The sequence below is a fragment of the Pongo pygmaeus genome, chromosome 1, assembly GCF_028885625.2.
Source record: "Pongo pygmaeus isolate AG05252 chromosome 1, NHGRI_mPonPyg2-v2.0_pri, whole genome shotgun sequence".
Taxonomy (NCBI): domain Eukaryota; kingdom Metazoa; phylum Chordata; class Mammalia; order Primates; family Hominidae; genus Pongo; species Pongo pygmaeus.
This window is the reverse complement of record NC_072373.2, coordinates 8650674-8673872: the sequence shown is the minus strand read 5'-3', so window position 1 is coordinate 8673872 and position 23199 is coordinate 8650674. Positions and strand designations below refer to the sequence as shown.

Here is a 23199-nt window from a genome sequence, read left to right as displayed (position 1 = left end):
TATTTAGATTGGGCCAGAACTGAATTGCTGACTCGCCAAAAGGTCAGTCCAATCATAGATGTGTGCATAAGAAAAGACCTCACGAGTCCCTTCATGTCTACCCTTCAACATAAACATCACAGTGTCTCAAAATAGCCAGAACTGCTGCATTGACAGTTGAGATAGGGAGGGAGGACATTGGTCCCAAGGCCGGTTGGCATTCACAATAGAGGGAGAGGAAATTAACAAATGATCTGTTCCTGTCTACACAAAGCTTGGACACCCAACAGAGTGTAAAAACAACTCAGATCTGAATCGTGATGTTAGTTTTACTGACAACTACAGGTATATTTGTGGTGGGAGGAAAGGGAGGTTGAATTAAATGAATTTATTTCTTTCAGCATGTCTCTTTGCTTGACTGTTGACTCTGATATGTCTGTTAAACAGGTGGCAGGAAGCTGTGTGTGTCTGTGTACGTACATAGATGTACATGAGCAGCATGTCATGAAATATGAAATAGAGTCATATGAAAGAGTCAAAACTAAAGGATATAATTTCTGATTGTCCATCTTTTATGTGATTTCAGGGAAAAAGATTATATTTTTATTTCCATATAAATAAAATGAGAAATTCTTTTGGCAGTAGCTACTGCAGACTTTCTTCTGAGCCAAGTGAGACAGACTCTATAGATAAGTAGGGAGAAATGGGTAAGGGTGATCAGGCCACTCTGGCACTGGCTTGCTGTCCTCTTACCAGACATATTGACATCGGTTTGAATTTATATAAATGCCGTGAGTTATCTCACACTTATGTGGGGATATGGGAATGAGGGAAAGGAATTGCTTTCCTTAACTTCTCTGTATGAAGAATAGATTCCTTGTCTTATCACTCCAAATACACCAGGATGGCTAAAGAAGGCTCTTTTATTTCTGGCTGCTACACTGATAACAGAACCTTCACTCGTAGACCTTACTGTGGGCCTGGCATCCCCATAAGGACCCTCACAGGTGTCTGATTTGGTAGGAAGTACTGTCATTCTTTTATAAATAGGGGAACAAAGCTCAAAAAAGTTATGTCGACAAAGCTCCACCACTCTGGGTTAGAGACAGAACTAAATCTTAGTTATCCATATTCAAAGTCCACAGAAGACATGGCTTGAAGTTAATAGACTGCTTCCAATACATAGTCAAAAACTTTGCCTCCAGAAATGTCTAGGCCCCTTGTTCGGGAGACAGTCATTCTTTAAGTAAACATTCATCAAAGAACTCCTGTGTGCCAAGCATTGTTCAGGTGCCTGAGAGTAAAGCCATGAACATAAATGCTAAAAATTCCTTAAAGAGGTTAAATCCTAGTGGAGGGAGGGCCATAGTTATCACACATAGAAAATATCTTGTGTTTCTGATGGCAGTCAGTGCTGTAGAGAAAAGGAAGGAATATTCAGGGGTGGCTGTTGTGGAAGGTTGGGCCAAGTGTTCAGCTTTTACTTTGGCTTCTCATGAGGATCTCACTAAGCAAGGATTTGAATGAGGTGAGAGAGAGAGAGAGAGCCATGAGACACTTGGGTGAAAAACATTCCAGGCAGATGAAGAACAAGTATGGCATCAAAACATCATGCTCTGTGAGGCCAGAATGACAGAAGCAAAAACCCGGTAGGTAAAGATGGGATATTACTGCTCTAGTTGGAATGGGAAGCCTCTCTGACATCAGCTAGCACAAAGTAAAGTAAAAACACTTATGATTCTGAAAGTCAGCTCATCTTTAGGTTACTACCCCCACCCAGGTTGCTTTTGTGGATCCATTCTTTTTTTCTATACCCAGAATCATTTCCGGAGCTCCCTGCCACACATCAAAAGGTGCTCTCTTAGGTTGTTTAGATATGCTTCTGGTTGTTGTAGAATAAATATGAGACAGTGCTTATCATTTTCTGAACAGGATCATGAAAGGGTTTACCCTGATCAGGAAAGGGTTTCTCCTTCTTGAAGCATATATTTGGTAAGCAGAGAAACTGTTGAGAAGGAGATCCAAGATTGAGAGCATATGGTAATGTCTGCCAGCACGTGAACCTGAGGGAGAACATGGTGAATGGCTTTGTTCTGTACCTTGACTCTTTGATTTGTTGACCCATTAGAAATGTTTTTCAAGCAAGTCATCAACCAGAGCTTACACTTTTCTTTGTCTTCACTCTGCCATGAGTAGTGCCTGGCATATAGTTACTACCTGCTCCCTGATGAATAAGGGCAAAGCTGTAGTGCCCTCTTCTAAGACTACAATGGAGTAAACACCACTAAAATTACTGGGCTTTAATTCAGGATTTTAAATAATACTTGAACAGGAGTAAATCCTGCTCATAGATGGGAAATAACTATTGGTCACAATGTGCTATTTAAATAGTGTTTCATTTGCAGAGAATATGCTTCTCCAAAGAGATCATAACTTGTGGCAAGAAAATGCTATTTTAGGATAATTACTAGCACCTCTTTTGGTTGTAATAAAAACCAAATTTTGAGTCATTCTTTATGTGCCCAATTCCCAGACAGAGAATTGCCTTAAAAACAGATGAGAAGTTGAAACGAATATAAAATAGTTCTCGGTTTGTGGTATGGCCTCTTTTCAAGTAAAAAAAATCAAAGCTGTCTATTTTTATTATCTGTGGAACATAAGTCATCGTTAAAAACAATATCCAGTAGAAGTCTTTAAAGCAATATTCTACCCTCTTAAAAATATTTCTAGAATGCCATTTTAAAAGATGTGTATAGCTATTACTTTGTGGTACCAATGTTGTGTGTGTACGCACTTGTGATTTTTAAAAATATTACTCTATTATGGAAAAGTTAAAATATGTGCAAAGGTGAACAGAATAGTACAGTGATCCTCCATTTTATCCATCACTCAACTTCAACAACTATCAATTTGTAGTCAATTTGGTTTCTTTTATAACCCTACCCACTTGCCTCCTCCCATATTATTTTTGAAGGAAATCCCCAACAGATATAATTTCATCCATATATATTTTAGTATGTTTCTCTAAAAGATACCGTTTTATTTTATTTATTTATTTTTAAGATGCAGTCTTGCTCTGTCACCCAGGATGGAGTACAATGGCGTGATCTTGGCTCACTGCAACCTCTGCCTCCCGGGTTCAAGCAATTCTCCTGCCTCAGCCTCCCAAGTAGCTGGGATTGCAGGTGCGCACCACCATGCCTGGCTAATTTTTATATTTTTAGTAGAGATGGGGTTTCTCTATGTTGGCCAGGCTGGTCTTGAACTCCTGACCTCTGGTGATCCACCCGCCTTGGCCTCCCGAAGTGCTGGGATCACAAGCATGAGCTACCGTGCCAGGCCCAAGATACCCTTTTTAGAAGAAAGCATATTCACCACCAGTTTCACTCCTAAAAAATAATTAGGCCCTAGTATCACCAAATACCAAGTCGCTGTTCAAAAATTCAATTAGTTCATGTATGTTACAACTGATTTTATTTTGATTACAGTTTGTTTTGAGCAGGATATAGAGAAACGCCAACCATTATAAGTAGATTATATCTCTTACATTTTTACAATAGGTGCCCCTACAACGCTTTTTCCCGCTTAAAATTGAGTTGTTGAAGAAATTAGATCATTTGTTCTGTAGAGTTTCTCTACAGTATGGATTTTCCTGATTCTATCTCAGTTGTGTAGTTTCACGTGATACTCTATCTTGTATTTCTTTTAGATAGGTAGTTAGCTCTAGATAGTCGATCAGCTTCAGGTTTGAATATTTTGGCAAAATTACTTTATAGGTGGTATGGTGTGTTCTACCAAGAGGAAGCCTGACATATTTAGTTGTCCATTTTTGTGATGTCACCAGCCTTTGGGAATCAGTGTCTATGTGTCTTAACTCCTTATAATTCGTAAAATGGTGACTTTCTATTTTGTTCTTAGTTATTCAGTGAGATACTTTTTCTTTAAAGAAAAACTTTTCCTCATTTGGCATAGAGTTATTCAATGGTATGTTTCCTATACAGGAAATGCAGGATTCTTTTCTTTAGTTTACCAATTTCCAAAATAATGAGCAGCAGTATCGCTAGCACCTTCCACCGAAAATGAAGGAATCTTTTTTTTTCCTTAAGCATTGTAATGAACTCATAAAATTAAACGTATTTGATGCGTTTTACTCTTTTGCAATTATTATTGTTACTGATGTCCAAAACATTTCATCTTTTTTTTTTTTTAATACAGAGTTTCACTCTGTTGCCCAGGCTAGAGAGTACAATGGTAAGATCATGGCTTACTGCAACCTTAACCCCCTGGGCTCAAGCAATCCTCCCACCCCACCCTCCCAAGTAGCTGGCCAGGCGCACACCACCACACCTGGCAAATTTTGTATTTTGTGTAGAGATGAGGTCTTGCTATGTTGCTCAGGCTAGTCTCAAACTCCCGGCTTCAAATGATCCTCTTGCCTTGGCCTCCTTAAGTGTTGCAATTGCAGACATGAGCCACTGCACCTGGCTAAAATGTTCCATCTTGAAGTTCACTTTGAGTCCTTTTGACATGACCTTCTCTGCTATCTTCTTGGATACGACACTCCAGGTTCATTTTGAACAATTTTTTTCCTCGAGACCTGGATTGAGCCATTTCTTCAGGCAGCTCTGGATCTTTAATACATTGTGGAATGGCTAAATTGAGCTAGTTAACGTATACATTACCTCACATACTTACCAGTTTTTGTAGTGAGAACACTTGAAATCTACTCTATTAATTTACAAGAATACAATATATTGTCATTAACTATTATTATGGTGTTGTATAATAGATCTCTTGAACTTATCTTTCCTATCAAACTAACATTTTGAATCATTTTTTTTATGATGTTTCTGTTCCATTGCCTTGATTGTCTTCAGTACAGGAGGCTTTTATAATACACATATAGGAATTTCTTGTCTTCCATACTTATAATTTTCTCTTAATTCTTTTTTTCAAATTTCTCTTTGATTTAAAAACTTTTCCTAATTTTATTTCTGTTTTCATTAAGACATTAGCTGTTGTGCTTATTAACTCTTGTGTTACTTCTAATTCAGTTTTCATGTGTGAAATGATCATTTTAAATTTCAAATTCTTTACTAAGTTCTTGTACCTCATGTCTGAGTTTTTAAAATTTTGAGTTTTTTTCATAGCTGTCATCATTTTATTAATATCTTTTAGCATGTTTTAAAATACTAGGCAACAGTCCTTATCTGTTCAGTAGACATGTCTTCCTGACATGTTTGTTTGATAGACATGTCTTTCTCTCATTGGTCTGCAGAGCCATTATTTTGCTCCTGTTTTCTTTCAATAAGTTTGTTTAGGAACCATTTGCAATCTCCTGTATTCGGTCTTTTCATCTCCTTGTTATTCCTTCTTTCCCACTTCTCTCTCTCTTTGTTTTTCTTCCTCCTTTCTTGGTTAGTTGAGGCATAATTTGTACACATTAAAAATGCACAAACCTTAAGTGTTTCTTTCAGTGGTTTCTTTTAAACCAAAACATTAAAACAGTTGTGTTTCCCAATATATTTACTTCACACTTCTCTGAAGAGGTGTTCATTGTTCTGATTTGTCAACATAGATTAATTTTGTGTATGCGTGGATTTTTATAAATGGAATCATATGGCGTGTATCATTTTGGCTCTGCTTTTTTTAGTTATTTTATTAGAGTAACTTCATATTGATATATCAGCAACTTCTCCCTTTTTATTGTTAAGTAGCATTTCATCATATTTATAGATCACAGTGTATCCATTTCCCTGTTCATGGACATTTGGGTTTCCAATTTGGCGTTCTTATTAGCAGGGCTGCTGTGAACATTCTTATATGAGTCTTTTTGTATGCATGTTTCATTTCCCTTGGAATTAATAGGTGAGGGTAGGTTTTCTGAGTCATGTTATACATATATGTATAAATTTATAAGAAATTGTCAAACACTTCTCCAAAGTGGTTTGCCATTTTACACTCTCAAAAGCACTGTGTGAAAATTTCATTTGTTCTACATTCTCCCCAACATGTGAGACTTTATCAGTCTTTTTGATTTAAGCCAACTCTCATGAGTATGAAATGGCATAATGGTATATTTAAATGAAAAGAGTTTTTACTTTGCTGAAGTCTGATTTATCAAGTTTTTTTCTCTTATGGTTAGCCCTTTTTGTGTCTTATCTAAGAAGTTTTGTTTGGCCCAAGGATGTAGAGACTTTTTTAATGTTTTCTTTTAGAAGCCTTAGGTTTCTGTCTTCTACATCTAAATACTTATTTTTTTTTATTGGAATAAGGATTTTTTTTTCCAAACAAGTATCACAGATATCCCATTGTTCTAGCACCATTTGATTAAAAAAAAAAAAAAAAAAAACCTTTCCTACCCACCATTGAATTGGTTCGCCACCTTTTGTAAAAATTCAGATGACCTTGTATGTGCAAATCTCCTTTCAGGTCCTTATACCAATACCATACTCTATTAATGTAGCTTTATAATAACTCTTGAAATCAGATAATGTAAGTCCTTCACCTTTGTTCTTTTTTTAAAAAATGTATTTTTTTTTTTTTGCTATTTCAGATGCTTTATATTTTTACATAAATTTTAGAATCAGCGTATCAGTCCCTTTAAAAAAAAAAAAAAAACTCTTGATTGGGATTGCCCTGAATCCACAGAACAATTTGGGGCAAATGGATCTTAACAATACTGAATCTTTCAGCCCAAGAATATATTAAACCTTTACAGTTATTTCAGCTTTCTTTAAATTCTCTCAGCAATGTTTGTAGTTTTCAGACTTTTATTTGATTTATTGTTAGATAGTTGATGTTTTATAATAGTAATACAAATTAGATTGTTTTAAAACATGTCTTTCCCCACGGGTCTTTTCCAGGGTGTATAAAAATACAATTGATGTTTAAATATCTACCTTGTATCTTATGGGATCAATATTAAGTTCACTTATTTAGTTCTGAGTAAATTCACTTATTGGTTCTAACAGGTTTTGTTATGTCTGTAAACTCCATAGTGTTTTCTAGGTATACAACCATGTTGTATATATATACACACACATATATACACATATATATGTTTTATTTCTTCCTTATTTTTTTCCTCTATTAACTGGCTAGAGATTTCAGTACAATGTTGATTAGAATTGGGAAGAGCAGACATCCTTGTTTTATTTCTGAACTAAAAAGAAAATATCAAATACCATTGAGTATGTTAACTGTAGGTTTTTCATAGATAGTATTTATCTAATTGTGTAAGTTTACTTCTGGTTAGCCTGCAGAGAGTTTTTTCCTTTTTGTAATAATAAACTCGTGTTGATTTTTGTCCATGTTTTTTACACTTAATAAAATTATATTTATTTTTCTTCTTTATTCTATAAATGTGGCAAATTACACTGAATGCTTTTCAATGTTAACACCAATTTGTATTATTGGGGTAAACTCCAATTTGTTATGATATATTATCCAGTTTGGAAATTGCTGCATTTGATTTGATGATGTTTTATTAAGGATTTTTTTTTTGCTTATGCTCATGAGGGATATTTGTCTATAGATTTATTTTCTTTCTTACATAATATCTTTTTTAGTTTTCCATATCAACATCAGGGTAAAGCTGGCTTCATAAAATGAGTTGGGAAGTATACTCTCTTCTATTTTCTGGATGAGTTAGTGTAAGATTGGCTTTATTTCTTCATCAAATGTTTGTTAATTCACTTGTGAAACAAATTGGGTCAGAATTATTTGGAGTGTGGAGATAAATTTGATTACAAGTTTATAAAAAATAATTTTCTATTTATGGAAACTAATTGAATTGTCTTAGATTTAGGGGTACTTATATTTTCTGTTTCTTTTGTCAGTTTTAGAAAGTTCTGTTGTTTAAGTAATTTGCTTATTTCACTTAAGGTGTCAAATCTACAGGCATAAAATTGTTTACAACATCATCACATTATCATTTTAAGCCAGTATGATCTATAAAGATGACTGCTTTCATCCCTAGTATTGACACTTTGCATTTTCTCTCTTTTTTTCTTAATCGGTCTGGGTAGGGGTTTATCAATTTTATTAAGCTTTTCAATAAACCAACTTCTGACAGAGTTGATTTTCTGTAAGATTTAGTTTCTATTTCTTTGTTTTGTGTTCATTTTTATTATTTCTATTCTTCTGCTAAGCTGGGTTTAATTTCCTCCTTTACAGTTTCTTGAGTTGGATGTCTAAATAACTGATTTTACACATTTCTTTTTAATATATTCATTTTAAAGTTCAATTTCTCTCTAAGTACTTGCTTTATTTGTATCCCATATATTTTGATTTTTTTTGTTTTTATTTTTGTTTAGTTTCTAATGTTTTTTCGTATCTTTTAGGATTTCTTTTTGATCCATGGATTATTTATCACAGGTTTGCTTAATTGCCAAATTGGATATTACCTAGATATTATTTTTGTTCCTTCATAATTTAATACCACTGTGCTCAGGGAACTTACTCTGTATAATTTCAGCTTGAAATTTACTGAGACTTGTTTTATGACTCAGCATATGGTCTATGTTGATGAATATTTCATGTTCTCGTGTATATTCTACCATTGATCATAATGTTCTACAAATGCCAACTGGGTCAGTTTTTGATAATAATATTCAACTCTTCTGTGTCATTAGTGATATTTTAATCTAGTTCTCTTGACTACTGGGAAAGAGGTGTTAAAATATCCAGTTTGATTATGATTTTGTCTCTTTTTCCTTTTAGTCCTGCAATTTTTGCTTCATGAATTTTGAAACTGTCTCATTAGATGCATATCTTTAGGATTGTTATGTCTTCTTGATAATGTGGATGCTTTTATAATTATGAAATAACACCCTGGTTATGTTCTTTGTCTTGGAAGTCTACTTGGATAATAAAACCAGGCCAACTTTGCTATGGTTAGTGTTTTTATGTAGCTTTTTCCACTGCAGTATTTTCATCTTGCTCATTTTTATTTGAAATTAATTTTACTGAAATGTTAGGAGAAATAGATGCGCGAGGAAAACATTTCTAACTTCAGTGCTCTAGAGTTTCCTCTTTTGTTTCTTTTGCACAATGATAAGTGCATTTTACCTGCATTTTCTATTTTCTTCTAGAGTTTTTCCTGCACAATTTGAATTCCACTCTCAGCATTCTCTCTCAACGCAGAGCTTAGCCCTAAAAGGGAATTTCTCTTGGGTCAGTACTAAGAGTTCGTACAGCTCAGACTGCTTTCAGCCCTTTCAGAAGTTACTATACATCCTTTCTTCTGTTCCATGCATTCAATTGTGTAAAACATCTTCCAGTTTCAGCACAGTTGTCAGGTTAGCCCTGACACTTTTCAGGAATACCTTTTCGTCATTTGAGGGTTCTTCCTGCTTTTAGGAGAGATTTCCTATTGCTTCCCCTTGCTTCCTCCTATACAGATGATGTTACCATGTGGGTTTTATGTTGTGAGTAGTTTGTCTTTAGCTGTAATTTTGAGTTTTGTTGGGGACGTTAGATACCTAGGTCTTTGTAGATATCTACCTGTTAGCTTTGATTTTTAATATTAGTTGCTCTTTCCATTTTTGTGTGGGATTCAGAGAAATTCCAAAGTGATCCTGCTTCTGTAGCTATCATTTTAGAGCTGTGCAGGTACCTCGATTCCATTGCAGAGGAGTATATTTGTACTGTCTAATGTTTGTAGCAAAAGACGTGTGGTGTTGATCTTTCCGAAAAAGGACCATTTAAGAATCCCGACCACAGGGATGTTGATTGTTCAGTGACATGCAGAGTTATCTGTTATTATAATCACTGCATTTTTTTTATAACTGAACATCTTTTAACTACTACCTCTTCATGTGCCAGGGTCATTTCCGGGGAGTCTCAGAGAAAAGCCTGTGTAGTAAGGAAGGTCCTAGGTAAGATGTCTGTCTGTTTTGTAGTGAATTCTGTATCGCTATATGGTGGCTGGGATCCTCCTGGTTTCAGATTTAAAAGAAGGAAATAATTCAGAAAAGATGGAATTTACCCGTCCCGCCCACCACCCAAGTGGGTCTCTTTCGTGTTATGCAAGTTTGAATTCACTGAGGACTGCCTAATGCTGGACAGGATTACATAACCAAAAATGCCTCTGGCATAAAAGATAGCTTGATAATCTGTAGAAATTATCGTCCTGTTATATGCTTGTTTTTTTTTTTTTTTTTGAGATGGAGTCTTGCTCTATCACCCAGGCTGGAGTGCAGTGGCGCTATCTCAGCTCCCTGCAAGCTCCGCCTCCCGGGTTCATGCCATTCTCCTGCCTCAGCCTCCCAAGTAACTGGGACTACAGGTGCCCGCCACCACACCCGGCTATTTTTTTTTTTTTTTTTTTTGTATTTTTAGTAGAGATGGGGTTTCACCGTGTTAGCCAGGATGGTCTCAATCTCCTGACTTCGTGATCCGCCCGCCTCAGCCTCCCAAAGTGCTGGGATTACAGGCTGCTTGTTTTTTTTGTTTGTTTTTTTTTTAAGTATTTACACTTGCTTTCAGGGAGTAGGGTGGTAGTGTACAGTTGAGATAGCACTCGTGATCCTCAGATAATTCTGGACACTCTACTTCACATACTCAAGTACACTTATTCTTTCACCATGGCCACATCCAAAGAAATAGCTACCAACAAAAGTTTCTTTTTATTGTGACTCATGCCAATAATCAGGTTCACATTTGACTTTAAATCAATTGTTGGACACTCATTTGGCTCACAGGTTCATCAAGTTTTGCGCAAAGAACATTTTTATTGAAAAATTTTTGCCTCTTGTAAAGTGAATACATATATTACTGCTTCAGTTTATAACTTGCAAGGTACTTTTATTTAATCTTCATGACAACCTTGAAGAGCAGGCATTTTTTCCACTTACAGATGAAAAAAACTGAGGCTCAGAAGTTAAATTAACTGCCGAAATCTGTGTGCTTTTATATAACAGAGCCAAGAATAAATTATTGAGTAATCAGAATAATTATCACTAGTATCGGAAGCTTTTGTGCCTACTGGTAACTAAAAAAAAAAATCTTCAGAGAACATGATCACATGACAATCTGTTAATAAATCAGCCCCAATTGAATTAGTTATAATTTAGGGAATATTTTTAGGAAATATATATTTATATTTATTTAATATGCAATATAAAATATATAGCATATGTAATATAATATTATATGTAATGTAAAATACGTTTGTTTTGTGTTGACACATTCAACAAACACTTTGGCAATTCATTTTTACCCATTGGACTTCAAAACAACTGTTTATGGTAATCTCTGTTCTACAGTAGAAAAGCTGAGGCACAATGATGTTAAATGGTTTGCTCATATAGCTGGTCATAGAGGCAGGATTCAATATTCCATGTCTTCTCATTCTAAATCTTACATTCTTTGCTTTTGATACCATGCTACCTCGTGATAAAACTTTCAAAATGTTGCAAGATAACTGACTGGTTGAACTAGCTATTGTAACTTACATATGGCTACCCAAACAGATGGGCTTGCTCTGAAATAATCCGTTTTATGAAGTTCAAAGACCAGAGCAATGATGAAAATGAATAAATGGATAGAAAAGACTTGAGACATAACTTCAGCCTAACAGGTCATACATTCTTTTTAGGTATGTGACGAAAATGACCAGTTTTCCCAGAAGGCATGTATGTGTTTATGTTTTCAGTTTTAATAAAATATGACCCAGATATGTCTTAGACTCTGTGTGTTCTCTGCCATCTACTCTCCGGGCAGTTCTGATGCCATCAACACATTCCACCAGACACATTCTAATGTCATTACCATAGCCCGTGGCAGCCAGATCCTCACATAGCGTATCCACTTCACAGCCTGACTCTTTCTCAGGTTTAATTGACTGTACTGTGCCATTTTTCTAGTAGGCTAACTAAGGAGAAAAATATAATACCTGAGATCCACACATTTGATTAAATCAGTCATCTCTCCCTAGAACTTAAAAAGCTGATATCCTGGGAATCTTGCTGCTCAGAGACAGCCATAGGCAAGTTTAAACACAGAGCTGATTAGTCCTACATTGGTAACCCACAGTCAAGAGTAGCTGTGAATGTTTGTTTTTTACGTGTGAATGCTCTGACTCTTTTACCTTCTGAGCAAACTCACCTTAAAGATCTCAGTATTTTAAAAAATTAGCCGGGCATGGTGGCGGGCACCTGTAATGCCAGCTATTTGGGAGGCTGAGGCAGGAGAATTGCTTGAACCCAGGAGGTGGAGGTTGCAGTGAGCTGAGACCACACTTTTGCATTCTAGCTCAGATGACAGTGTGAGACTCCGTCTCAAAAAAAAAACAAACAAACAAACAAAAAAAACTCAATATTTTAATGCTCATACTGTTTTTCATAATAAACATTTGAAATCAGCTATGGCAAGCTGAATACACACAAAGATACGTGTAAGTGTATATGTTAGGGTATGTATGTTTATATATGTATATATACATACTTTTGTCACTGAGCAAAATCAAGTTGCCTTTGATATTTCTACTTCAGAGTAGATCAAACTTGAGTTTTTGTGGAGCAGAAATAGTGCTGGCCCTAGGCCAAAGAAAGACAAAAAAGACAAGCTTATTTGCATGCCACTCCTTTGCAGCATCTCTGACCTTTCTCTAACTAGTTCTCTTGCCACGCGTTATCAACTGTATTGGTCAGGATTCTTCTCAGGGCATCACTCATGGGACTGGAAGACTTTTGTTAAGTCAGAAACCTACTAGTGGTATGTTCTTTGTCAAATAACCACTTTGAAACTCTTCTGAGCTCCATATAGCTGTAAAATGAAGCAGCCTCTGAGTGGCACCTTCTGAAAACTGGCCCTGAGCAATCTACCGTCACAGTCCTAACTGCCATATTGGTCTCTACTCAATGATAGCACTGTGGTCTCTGATGGGAGACTTTGTCAGCATCTCTTGCTTTTTTTTTCTTTTTTATTTTTTTGAGACGGAGTCTGGCTCTGTTGCCCCAGCTGGAGTGCATTGGTGCAATCTCGGCTCACTGCAAGCTCTGCCTCCTGGGTTCACGCCATTCTCCTGCCTCTCGGCCTCCCAAGTAGCTGGGACTACAGGTGCCCGCCACAATGCCTGGCTAATTTTTTTTTTTTGTAATTTTAGTAGAGACAGGGTTTCACTGTGTTAGCCAGGATGGTCTCGATCTCCTGACCTCGTGATCCGCCCACCTTGGCCTCCCAAAGTGCTGGGATTATAGGCGTGAGCCACCGCGCCGGGCTGGGACTCTTGCTTTTATTCCTTCTAACAATGTAGGAAGGCAAATAGTGTATAAGCAATATAATATAAATATGGACTACATATTAGTTTGGGGACACATGGTTGATATTTCATTTGTTTAGGGTTTAGAAAGAAAGTATAGGCCCACCACTTTCAATATGTCTCATCTTGATGACAAGTTCATTTCTGGAGTGTGTCCAACACAGAGTGATTAATTTTGAAATAGAATTGGTCAAGGGGTAGTTATTAGTACATGGAGGATTCTTGTCAGTTGCTACTATCTGTATCCAAAACTCTTAACCTTAACCCATAAGAGAGCTACTGTTGGTGCTTGAAGAGCTTGAGTCCTCTTGGTAATAATAATTGTGCGTGAATAAAATCAGCATTTGGATAGAGAAAGAATATCCCATATTGGAAAGTAATCATGGCTTTTATGCTCTTGTGTGTGTATGATTTGACAGCTTTTTGGAGACCACGGCATATTTCTTCATGAAACCAAAACTTGGAGAGAAGGAGGTGTCCCCCAATGCTTTCTTCAGTATCTGGCATGAATTCAGCTCTGACTTTAAAGACTTCTGGAAGAAAGAGAATAAACTTCTTCTACAAGAGAGGTAGGTATTTTCATTTGCACAATGGCATTTTAAAACTGGTGTTTTATTAGGTGTGGCACCACTGGGTTGCCAATTTTCGTAGCCTGAAGAAAAAATTAGATGGCCCTCAACCCGGGGTAGCAAGTTGAAGAGGATGCTGACATTTGGCAAAATTTGGAGTTTTAATAAGAAGAGTCAGCACAGAAGCTGGGATGCTACAGAGAGTAGCTAGGGTGCTGGTTTGCCAGGCCCACTGTTGGGTAAAACAACTTCTGTCCTGAGGAAACCATGTAAAAGTGACCACGTAAGAAGGCTGGAACAACCCTGCTGCAATGGCAGACCCACTCACTTCAAAGAACAGATAGCAAAGGCTAGAAGGGTAAAAGGAATAGTTTGCTCAATTCATGGGATATCGTCAGTTTGCCACTCATATCAAAAGTTCATCCAGATATTACCAAGAAACACAGATGTCAATATTTTTTAAAAGAACTTTCAAGATTCTTGTAGAATTGTGTGACACCTTCTAAAATAAATCTTTTCAGGAAGGGAAATGTCCCCTCTTCAGTATATGGAATAAAGTCTCTGTGATTATGAAATTCCATAGAGGCACATTACATATTAAGTCATGAAGAAGGCTAGCCCTCCCAGGGCGCCATCCCCAAATAGCTGCGTCTGGTGGGAAAATAAAGGGAAACATAATCTATACTATAAAACAAGCCATAATGCCAAACCAATCAGTATACTTCCTAACATCACTAACAGTAACTTTGCTTTAGATCTTTAGAAAACTTACATCCTGTGAGCCAGGAGCGGTGGCTCACGTCTGTAATCCCAGCACTTTGAGAGGCTGAGGCAGGCAGATCACTTGAGGTCAGGAGTTCAAGACCAGCCTGGCAAACTTGGCGAAACCCTGTTTCTACTAAAAGTACAAAAATTAGCCGGGCGTTGTGGTGGGCACCCGTAATCCCAGCTACTTGCGAGACTGAGGCAGGAGAATCGCTTGAACCCGGGAGGCGGAGGTTGCAGTGAGCCAAGATCGTGCCACTGAACTTCAGCCTGGACAACAGAGCAAGGCTGTCTCAAAAAAAAAAAAAAAAAAAAAAAAGAGTTACATCCTGAGAAACTTTGTTCACAAAATTCCACTGTTTTCTGCTTATTGTCTTCATTTTGGTCTGCTTACACATGATACCATGGTTGTCCACCTGGTTTTCAGTTGTAATTCAATTTTGATACCTCCTTAAATTAGATGAATTAATTGGTAACATTTATTGAGCCTGTAAACCATGCCAGACTTGTGCTTACTCCTATAATTAATTACTTAGATTCCATAGGTCTGTATAGAAGAAACTATCCTCAGTGAATAGTAGGTGGAAAAAGAAAAATGGTTTGAACAGAAGGAAAACCCTTTAACCATGCATTCTAAAGATAATGAGCTTATTCTGCTTCCAAATGCATCAGTAAGTGTTAACGTAAAAGTTGAGAGCTTTCAGTTAAATTATATGCAGCTGGCGTAGAAGAGATAATTGCTTAAAAATAAGCGTATTTGAATCACTGTTCTTTTCCTTCAGACTAACTTATATATTAAGTGATATTTACCAAAAACAGGCTTGCTCAGTTTGGAAGATTGTAAAGAGGAAACTTTTTTTTAACTTTAGCACGTCACACAGAACTTCCCTTCATGCCCTTCCCTAAGTCCCTACATTCCTCCTTTTACCTCTAATCTAAACCCGGTCCCCTAGAAAAGGGTTTGAAACTTATTTACACTAAGGTTCAAAATGAAAAGAGTCGCGTTTCCCCTTGCTTGATTATTTTCATCATGTCTAGGATTAGAGTCCTCAATGGAGTGTAGATGGTGTGATTTTAGACATCAACAAGATGGGACTGATGATGATGTCGCTTTGGAGTAGCTGGTCCGATGCACATCACATAAGCAAGTGCATCGCTGTCGGAGAATGGCTTGGTCCTGTCGTGGACGTCCCAGGCCAAGGATGCTGGACACCCTCCTTGTCACTTTCTTCTGCTAGCATAGACCAGAATATAAGCTGGTGAGATGCTTCTTCAGAGAGAATGTTAAGATGGACTAATTCAGATGCTTTGCTCCCTAAGCATCCTCACAGCCCCGTCTAATACATGCCCCATGACAGCGTCCTCAGAGTCCCATCTAACACATGCTCCATGAAATGGAATTGTTTCGAGATGACATTATCAATTAACAACCCACCGTTTGGTGGCATTATGTGCATCTGACATGCCCAGAATGAGCTTTCCTTCACTCTCTAAGTATCTCATAAAATCAGCCAGATCCATTTTTTTGATTCTTTATCCTGTGCTTGCCATGTCCTAGAACTATGTGATGGTCTTTGGGTTCACACTTGGTGACCTTACATTCACGTTAGCAGTGTTGCGAATTGGCAGTTTACAAGTGCTCTTGACGGCAGACTTCTCAGTTTTCTAAATCATTTGCTTTTAATAAAGGGCTAAGGAAGAACACGTGGCAGGTGAGAACGCTGCTTTGCCCATTGACTTCCAAAATCTATTACCCTCTTGGCAAATGATAACCAGTTTGCTTGAAAAGGAAAACCATTGGTTGGAGTTGTGGTTGGAGTTGTTTGCAGAACAGCTCTGTTCCTTTCCTTAGTGAGGGACCAGCTATGTACTTTTTAGGAAACAGTGAAAAATGAAAATGCAGAATTTCTTGTATAAAAATTAATCATTTCAAGACAGCAAAGCATTAAAGCAACCACAAAGCCCTTCTAAGGGTGGCGCCCCATCTGACATCTGACTACCCAAATGCACACCTATGCCCTGCTTTGGTGTAAACTTTTTTTTTTTTTTTTTTTTGAGACATAGTCTCACTCTGTCACCACGCTGGAGTGCAGTGGCGCGATCTTGGCTCACTGCAACCTCTGCCTCCCGGGTTCAGGCGATTCTCCTGCCTCAGCCTCCTGAGTAGCTGGGACTACAGGCGCCCGCCACCATGCCTGGCTAATTTTTGTATTTTTAGTAGAGACGGGGTTTCACCATGTTGGCCAGGATGGTCTCCATCTCTTGACCTCGTGATCCACCTACCTCAGCCTCCCAAAGTGCTGGGATTACAGGCGTGAGCCACCACACCTGGCCTGGTGTAAACTTTATATTTTCTATAGTTAAATGGAAAAGTATTTCAGAAATGTTTTGAATGCCCTGGGACATGGATAGGAAATGCCAGTGTGGTCATTTAAAAGTGTGAAACTTCTTGTACAGTTGCTGTCAGTGTGAGTAGAACCTCAAGTGGAATTACAAATACTTAAAATGGGGTGCTGTTCTCCAACCTGTTTCTCGTCTCTGTACTCCTATACTATTTACTATCAACCTGTTTTCTTCAATGGCTAGTCTTATACTGCCTAACAATATGTCGATTTTATACCATTAGTTTTTTGATATTTGCATATTGGTCTTTTTTTTTTTTTTTTTTTTAGTTAAGAACCACTCAGTGTTGGTCCTCATATCTGGATTAGTGTCCTCATACCTGGTATAGCTCTCATATCTGGTATGGTCCTCATATGGGATTAGTGTCCTCATATCTGGTATAGCTCTCACTTTTAGCAAGCCACACTGCCTTTCCCCTCTTTGTGTCTCCATAAGTATTTGCTGACTTGTTGCATCATCACCATTGGAACAGACAGGGAAATAAGAACTTAGCCTAGTAAAGTAATGAACATGTTTTCTTCCATAACTTGAGTTGCTCATTTTAGGTAATAAAATCCCTGCTCTGAATACCTCAAAGCAAAAAGAGAGAGAAACAGAGAGAGAGAGAGAGAGAGAGATTTTATTTGTTTAGACAGTCAAACCTCAGAAGGGCAAGAGTGGAATTTGCCTGTGGAAGGCCTGAATGCAGAATTCTATCTGCTGTGAGTGTGGTTAGTCAGCCGCATGTGTCTGTATCTTCTCTTCCGTGATGCGTGTGTCTTTTTAAATGTCCTCTCTCTATTCTTTCTTCCTCTTTTTCCTCTTCTTTCTCTCACCCTTTCTTCCCAACCCACCACCCCTCTGTAGCTTAGCTTTAACTGCCAAGCTAGGCTGTTCCTTAGCTGTCAGCCACTGCCATGGCTTATATTCTCATAACCCAGGAGGAGAGAGCAGTTTCCATATCCATCTGCAAAAATACCAGGGAGGAACTCCGAATGAATTGTGTCCGTCTCTGGTTCAGCCCTGGTGGTACCATGGTTAGCTTAGCAGCTTAGCAGTTCACAAACCTGATCCTGAAGCAAGAGAAGAGTGTTACCATGATTGACAGTTCCCTTCAGAGCAGTGCTTTTGAAGGAAGAACAGTTTCCCCAAAAAAGTAAACAATAATCTGGCCTAATTTATTAAGCCTTTAAAAGTTTGCTAATCACCCATGTGATTAGCAAAATGTCTTACCATGGTAGAAATAACCTGAAAGATGGTGTTAATGGTGTCCTTGAAATTTTTCTGATAGAATTTTCCTTGGACTAGTTTGGTACATATAGATTGAAAAATATCATTAAGGTTTTAAATCCTGTATAAATTTTTCTCATGCCACTATTTCTAATTTGCGTCTGATTACAGAGTGATAATAATGACTCTATTTTCTTACTTTGTCCTGATGACTCATATGATTTGGTTGATATATTTCTCGAAATAGTGAATTTCTATACATCCGTGTCGGATAGGGCTGCTGTCTTTCTAGTCAATGTGTTTGGATTTCTAAGCTCTGCCACTTACTGGCTCCAGAATCTTAGAAAGTCAATTATTCTTCAAGAGTCAGTTTCCTAATCTATAAAAGAGAAATGATAATACAATCTTGCAGTGTTATCATGTAGACTAAATGACAAAATATATTTGAAGTATATAGCACAGTATCTACCTTCTGAATGCCTGTACTGTTTTTCCATCATTTAATAAAAATAGTATCCTACAAGGTGACATAACATTGCTAAGGCACATTAAGCATCTTAAGAACATAGTCTGTAAACACAAAGTATTATTATGACTCAGTTACATTCTTGGTTAGGCAAAATATCTTAGTTGTGAGTCCAAGGATGAAATTTTGTTTGAAAATGTTCATGTAACCTATCCCTCCATATCTACACTAGGTGACACAATGAACACAAATCAACTGATCTTGTCACGAGTCAGAAAAATTATTTTTTCATCTACTTGGAACTAGACATGTACAATTGTTAATAAGAAATCCTCCTTTTTTGAAAAAACAATCTAGACTTGTCATCACTGAGCAACACAAAACATGTGCAAGTATGTGTTTTTTTAAATTTCAATTTGTCGGCCGGGCGCGGTGGCTCACGCCTGTAATCCCAGCACTTTGGGAGGCTGAGGTGGGTGGATCACGAGGTCAGGAGTTCGAGACCAGCTTGGCCAGCATGGTGAAACCCTGTCTCTACTAAAAATACAAAAATTAGCTGGGTGTGGTGGTGCGTGCCTGTAATCCCAGCTACTCTGGAGGCTGAGGCAGAAGAATTGCTTGAACCTGGGAGGCGGAGGGTGCAGTGAGCTGAGGTCATGCCACTGCACTCCCGCCTGGGTGACAGAGCAAGACTCAGTCTCAAAAAAAAAAAAAAAAAAAAAAAAAATTCAATTTGCCTGTGTTCACCAGAAGACGGGAAGGAAGACTAACATTTATTCTACCAAGCATCTCCCTAAGGTCTCACAGAGCATAGTTGTAGTGGGTAAGGAAATAGGCAGTCTTCATCTCCTATTTTCAGGAAGGCATTGGCATGACTGTCACCTAGCCACTAATGAGGCTCTGTGGAGCTAGGATAACAAGAGCTGTATTCATTAAAAGAAAGAGGTACAGATTGATTCAGAATGTGTGTCTTTTTTTTTACCCTGATTGACAGGCTATGGTCTAGGTCCTGGGAAAGGAGGGTTAGGCTTCCAGAACAACATCACTTCTTACTTTGCTCTATTGTAAGTTGCGCTCAGTTTTCAGGATGAGTGTTCAGCTATATAACCATGTGAAGCGACCTGTGATTATTCACTCATTCTGTGTGGAGTCGTACGGGACACTGAGATGTTCAAGTACATTAAATGAAGGTCTCCTCTTCTTTGAGCTAGCAGTATAGCACTGGTTGGTGTATCATGCAGTGGGAGGAACCAGGAGCGGGGATTAAGGAATTCTGCCCAGAGGACTTTTGACCTAGAACGTGGAGCAAGTGTAGGATTTTCACAGACAGTCCAGAGAACTAAGGGCTTTTAGGCAAGAAGATCTGGCTCTGGCCACTGGGCCCCCAGCCTCATAGTGTGTATTGTGGCCTATCATTATTTCATTTTTAGTCGGCCTGAGACATTTTAATTTAATAAATCATGACATTAGTAAGGGTTATGTTTAAAGTATTGTCTAACTTAATTTACTGGTTTATTTTACTTTGAGACAGGTAGTCTTTGATGATCCAAGAGAAAGGATAGCTACTTCTCTAATTGCACAAGCATGTGGCATTCAAGTCTTGTCTCAGCCCAGCTGAAACCTGTAATTAGAGGAAAATAATTTGAATGTTTATCCTTAGAAGGTTATGTGTTACATTGGTGAGCCCCTCATGCCTTGTTAACATTTCTGTTTCCATAATTTGTATTCAAGTGATTCGTATTCAAGTGACCTGTATGTTCAGATTTATGTATGATATTATTGGAGTAAGTTTAAGAAGGAGAGACCATTTTCAAAGAAATTGAAAATACATCTGAAGAATGGAGATAAGGTAAGTTTATTCTTATGGAATAATGTGCTTGCTGGATGCCTAAGCAAAGCTGCCTCTTGGACTGCAAGGTACCACTCTTGCATTGCGTGATAAATGAATTTGGCCAACCATTCACCCTTTTCATTCAGGCATCAATTTTTAGAAAAATGACCCATAAAGAAATCTTCTCAGTGCCAACTTTCTGTAACCAAAGGTTTGGCAGGAGAGTCGACAAATAGGATGGTCAAAATAGTGGCCAATGGAGGCTGAGGGTGTGAGGAGATTTATCCATATTCATGAATTGGAGTAACGAATACACATTAAGACAGTAAGTAATGCATTCAACAATTATTTATGATATGTATGCCCTACTATATGCCAGGCAACGTTCCTGGCCATGTGGATCTTTTCTCTTCTCATGAGAGAAGGAGACAACAAAAAGTAAGCATGTATTTAAGTTCCAAGCTGAAATCAGTGCTATGAGGAAAATAAACAGGGAGTCATCTTGCAGAATCCAGAGGGAGGAGGTTCATTTAGAGAGGTTGGTCAGAGGAGGCCTTTCTGAAGAGGCAGCATTGCCATGGACACCTAAAGAATTCAAGGGAGCAGCCCCGTGAAGGGGCACGGTGGGGAGGGGGTGATGTGGTATATGAGCATTCCGGGCAGACGGTAGGGATGTTCACGGCAATGTCGCAGGAAAGATGAAGCACTTCCCAGGAAAGATGGGGGCCGTGCAATGGATTTGATAAAGCAAGCTGGGGCCTGAGCTTTCAGGCCCTGGTAGGTCGTGGTAAACATTGACTTTTATTGTGCATTCAATAGGAAGCCATCAAAGGGTTTTTTTGGTTTTTTTTCTGGAGAGAAAATAACCTTATATGATACATGTAATGAGAAGATTATTGGCTGCCAAATGGGTAGTAAATTGGAGAGTGGAGAGTGTTAGTAAAAAGCAAGTTAGAAAGTTATTTTAGTGACCTAATTGAGAGCTAGGACTCTGCAGACTGGGGTGAAGGCAGTAAAGATTGTAGAAAATAGGTAAATTTGAGATATATTTTGGAGGAAAATCTACATAGATTTGCTGTTCACAGGTTCCTGGATGAACCAGTTTTGGGAATCAGAAAATTGTAAATGTCAGCTCAGATACTGAAAAGCTAATATTCACTAGGATGCTAGAGATCAAGAAAGCAGGTTTTTCCTTTCTTCTAAAATGCTGTAGAAAAAAAGCTGAGGTAAGATATGAAACCCAGGATATTAAGATATTTACTTTGTAAAATTTAGTTCTTTTTAAAAAGTGGAAAGCCCTAACGTGAAGATTAGCTGGGAAAGGGCTTTGCATTTGCTTCTTTATCTTGCCGTGTTCCAAGAGATGTTTTTAAAACTTTGGGAAATCTTCAAAATCCTCAATTCAAAAACTGAAGAAACTTTCAGTAGGTAGTTCTAGAGAATCCGGACCAAGAGCTAAGAACATGACTTGTCCAAAGATGTTTTTAGTTTGGTAAGGATTTGAACATTGTAGCATCTTTTAATGAGTGTGTAGACACTTGTAAGGTATCTGAGCAGTTTTTAATTCTCCTTTAGCATTTGCTAAAAGGGTTTTTTGATGTCTTAGCAAAGTTTGCAGTAGAACTATCCTGGATCAAAATATACTTCCTGGAGTGAAGATAATTAAAGTTACTCCTTTAAAAAATAACATCATGTGGCTTATGTGGGCCGAAAACAAGATCTATTCAAGCTAGATGATGTTATTTTTTCAGGGGCAATTTTTGATTTCTTTAGGATACTTTCAAATGATGTAATGATTATAATCTGCTAGAGGAAGTACAGACCTGTTGAATTTGAATAATATCAAATTAACAAATTGTTAGGTTTGTGTGGACTTCTGCTAGAGCCTGGATTTTTAAGATAATCAAAAATGTAAGGAGCCAAAGGCTTCCCCATGGCTCATTCCCACCATGACATACTCCGTGCTAACTCTCACACCTTTGGGCAAAGGAATTCCACATTCACACACTCCTCCTGTTCGACTTTAGGATTTCAGCTTCACACACTACGCCTGTTCCCATTAGGGGGAGTGGAGCTTTAGAAAAATGGAAAGTGTTTCTTCTGCACTTAACCATTAGCAGCCTTAGGGCAAATGGATAATCAAAGACTATTCCTGAGAGATGAGGGAAGAGATTGCCTCCGCCAAGAGGTATTGATCCCTATGGCAGGGTTGAAGCTAACAACAGATGTTAGACCAAGACATGTTAGTAGTTATTTTATTTGACAGGCAGCAATTCGCTCACCTGGTTTTGGCTGCTGGACTCTGGTTGAGGTTTAGAAGCAGCTGTAGTAAGACGTTAAGCTCGGTTTTAAAAGGAATTATTTGTGAAAGCATGTGCTTGGTGTGTGTGTGTTGGGGGATGTTGGGAGGTTGGGTACCAAGAATGGACATCCGTATTGAGGTTCTTTGAGAATATATATTTCAATATAGGACCTACAAAAAATAAGATAATATTCAGGTATCTTAGACAGAGAGTGAAAAGAAAATGTTCCTAAAAAATGTAAGTAGAACGGCCAGTAAACACATGAAAAGATACTCCACATTGTTAGTCCTCAGGGAAATGCAAATCAAAACCAAAGTGAGAGATACTTCATACTCACTAGGAAGGCTGTGGTAAAATACACAGACAGTAACAAGTGTTGCAGATGATGAGAATGTACAGAACTCTCA

At 37.8% G+C, this 23199-nt stretch overlaps 1 protein-coding gene across 1 annotated transcript in view; it reads left to right on the top strand.

Annotated features, from left to right (window-relative positions):
- The window catches only part of FMN2 (formin 2), a 388079-nt gene that overhangs the window by 336183 nt on the left and 28697 nt on the right, over positions 1-23199 (top strand). Inside the window, exon 16 of the mRNA XM_063670713.1 lies at positions 13666-13815. Within this exon, the coding sequence (XP_063526783.1) occupies positions 13666-13815 (150 nt within the window). The remainder of the gene's footprint in view (positions 1-13665; positions 13816-23199) is intronic.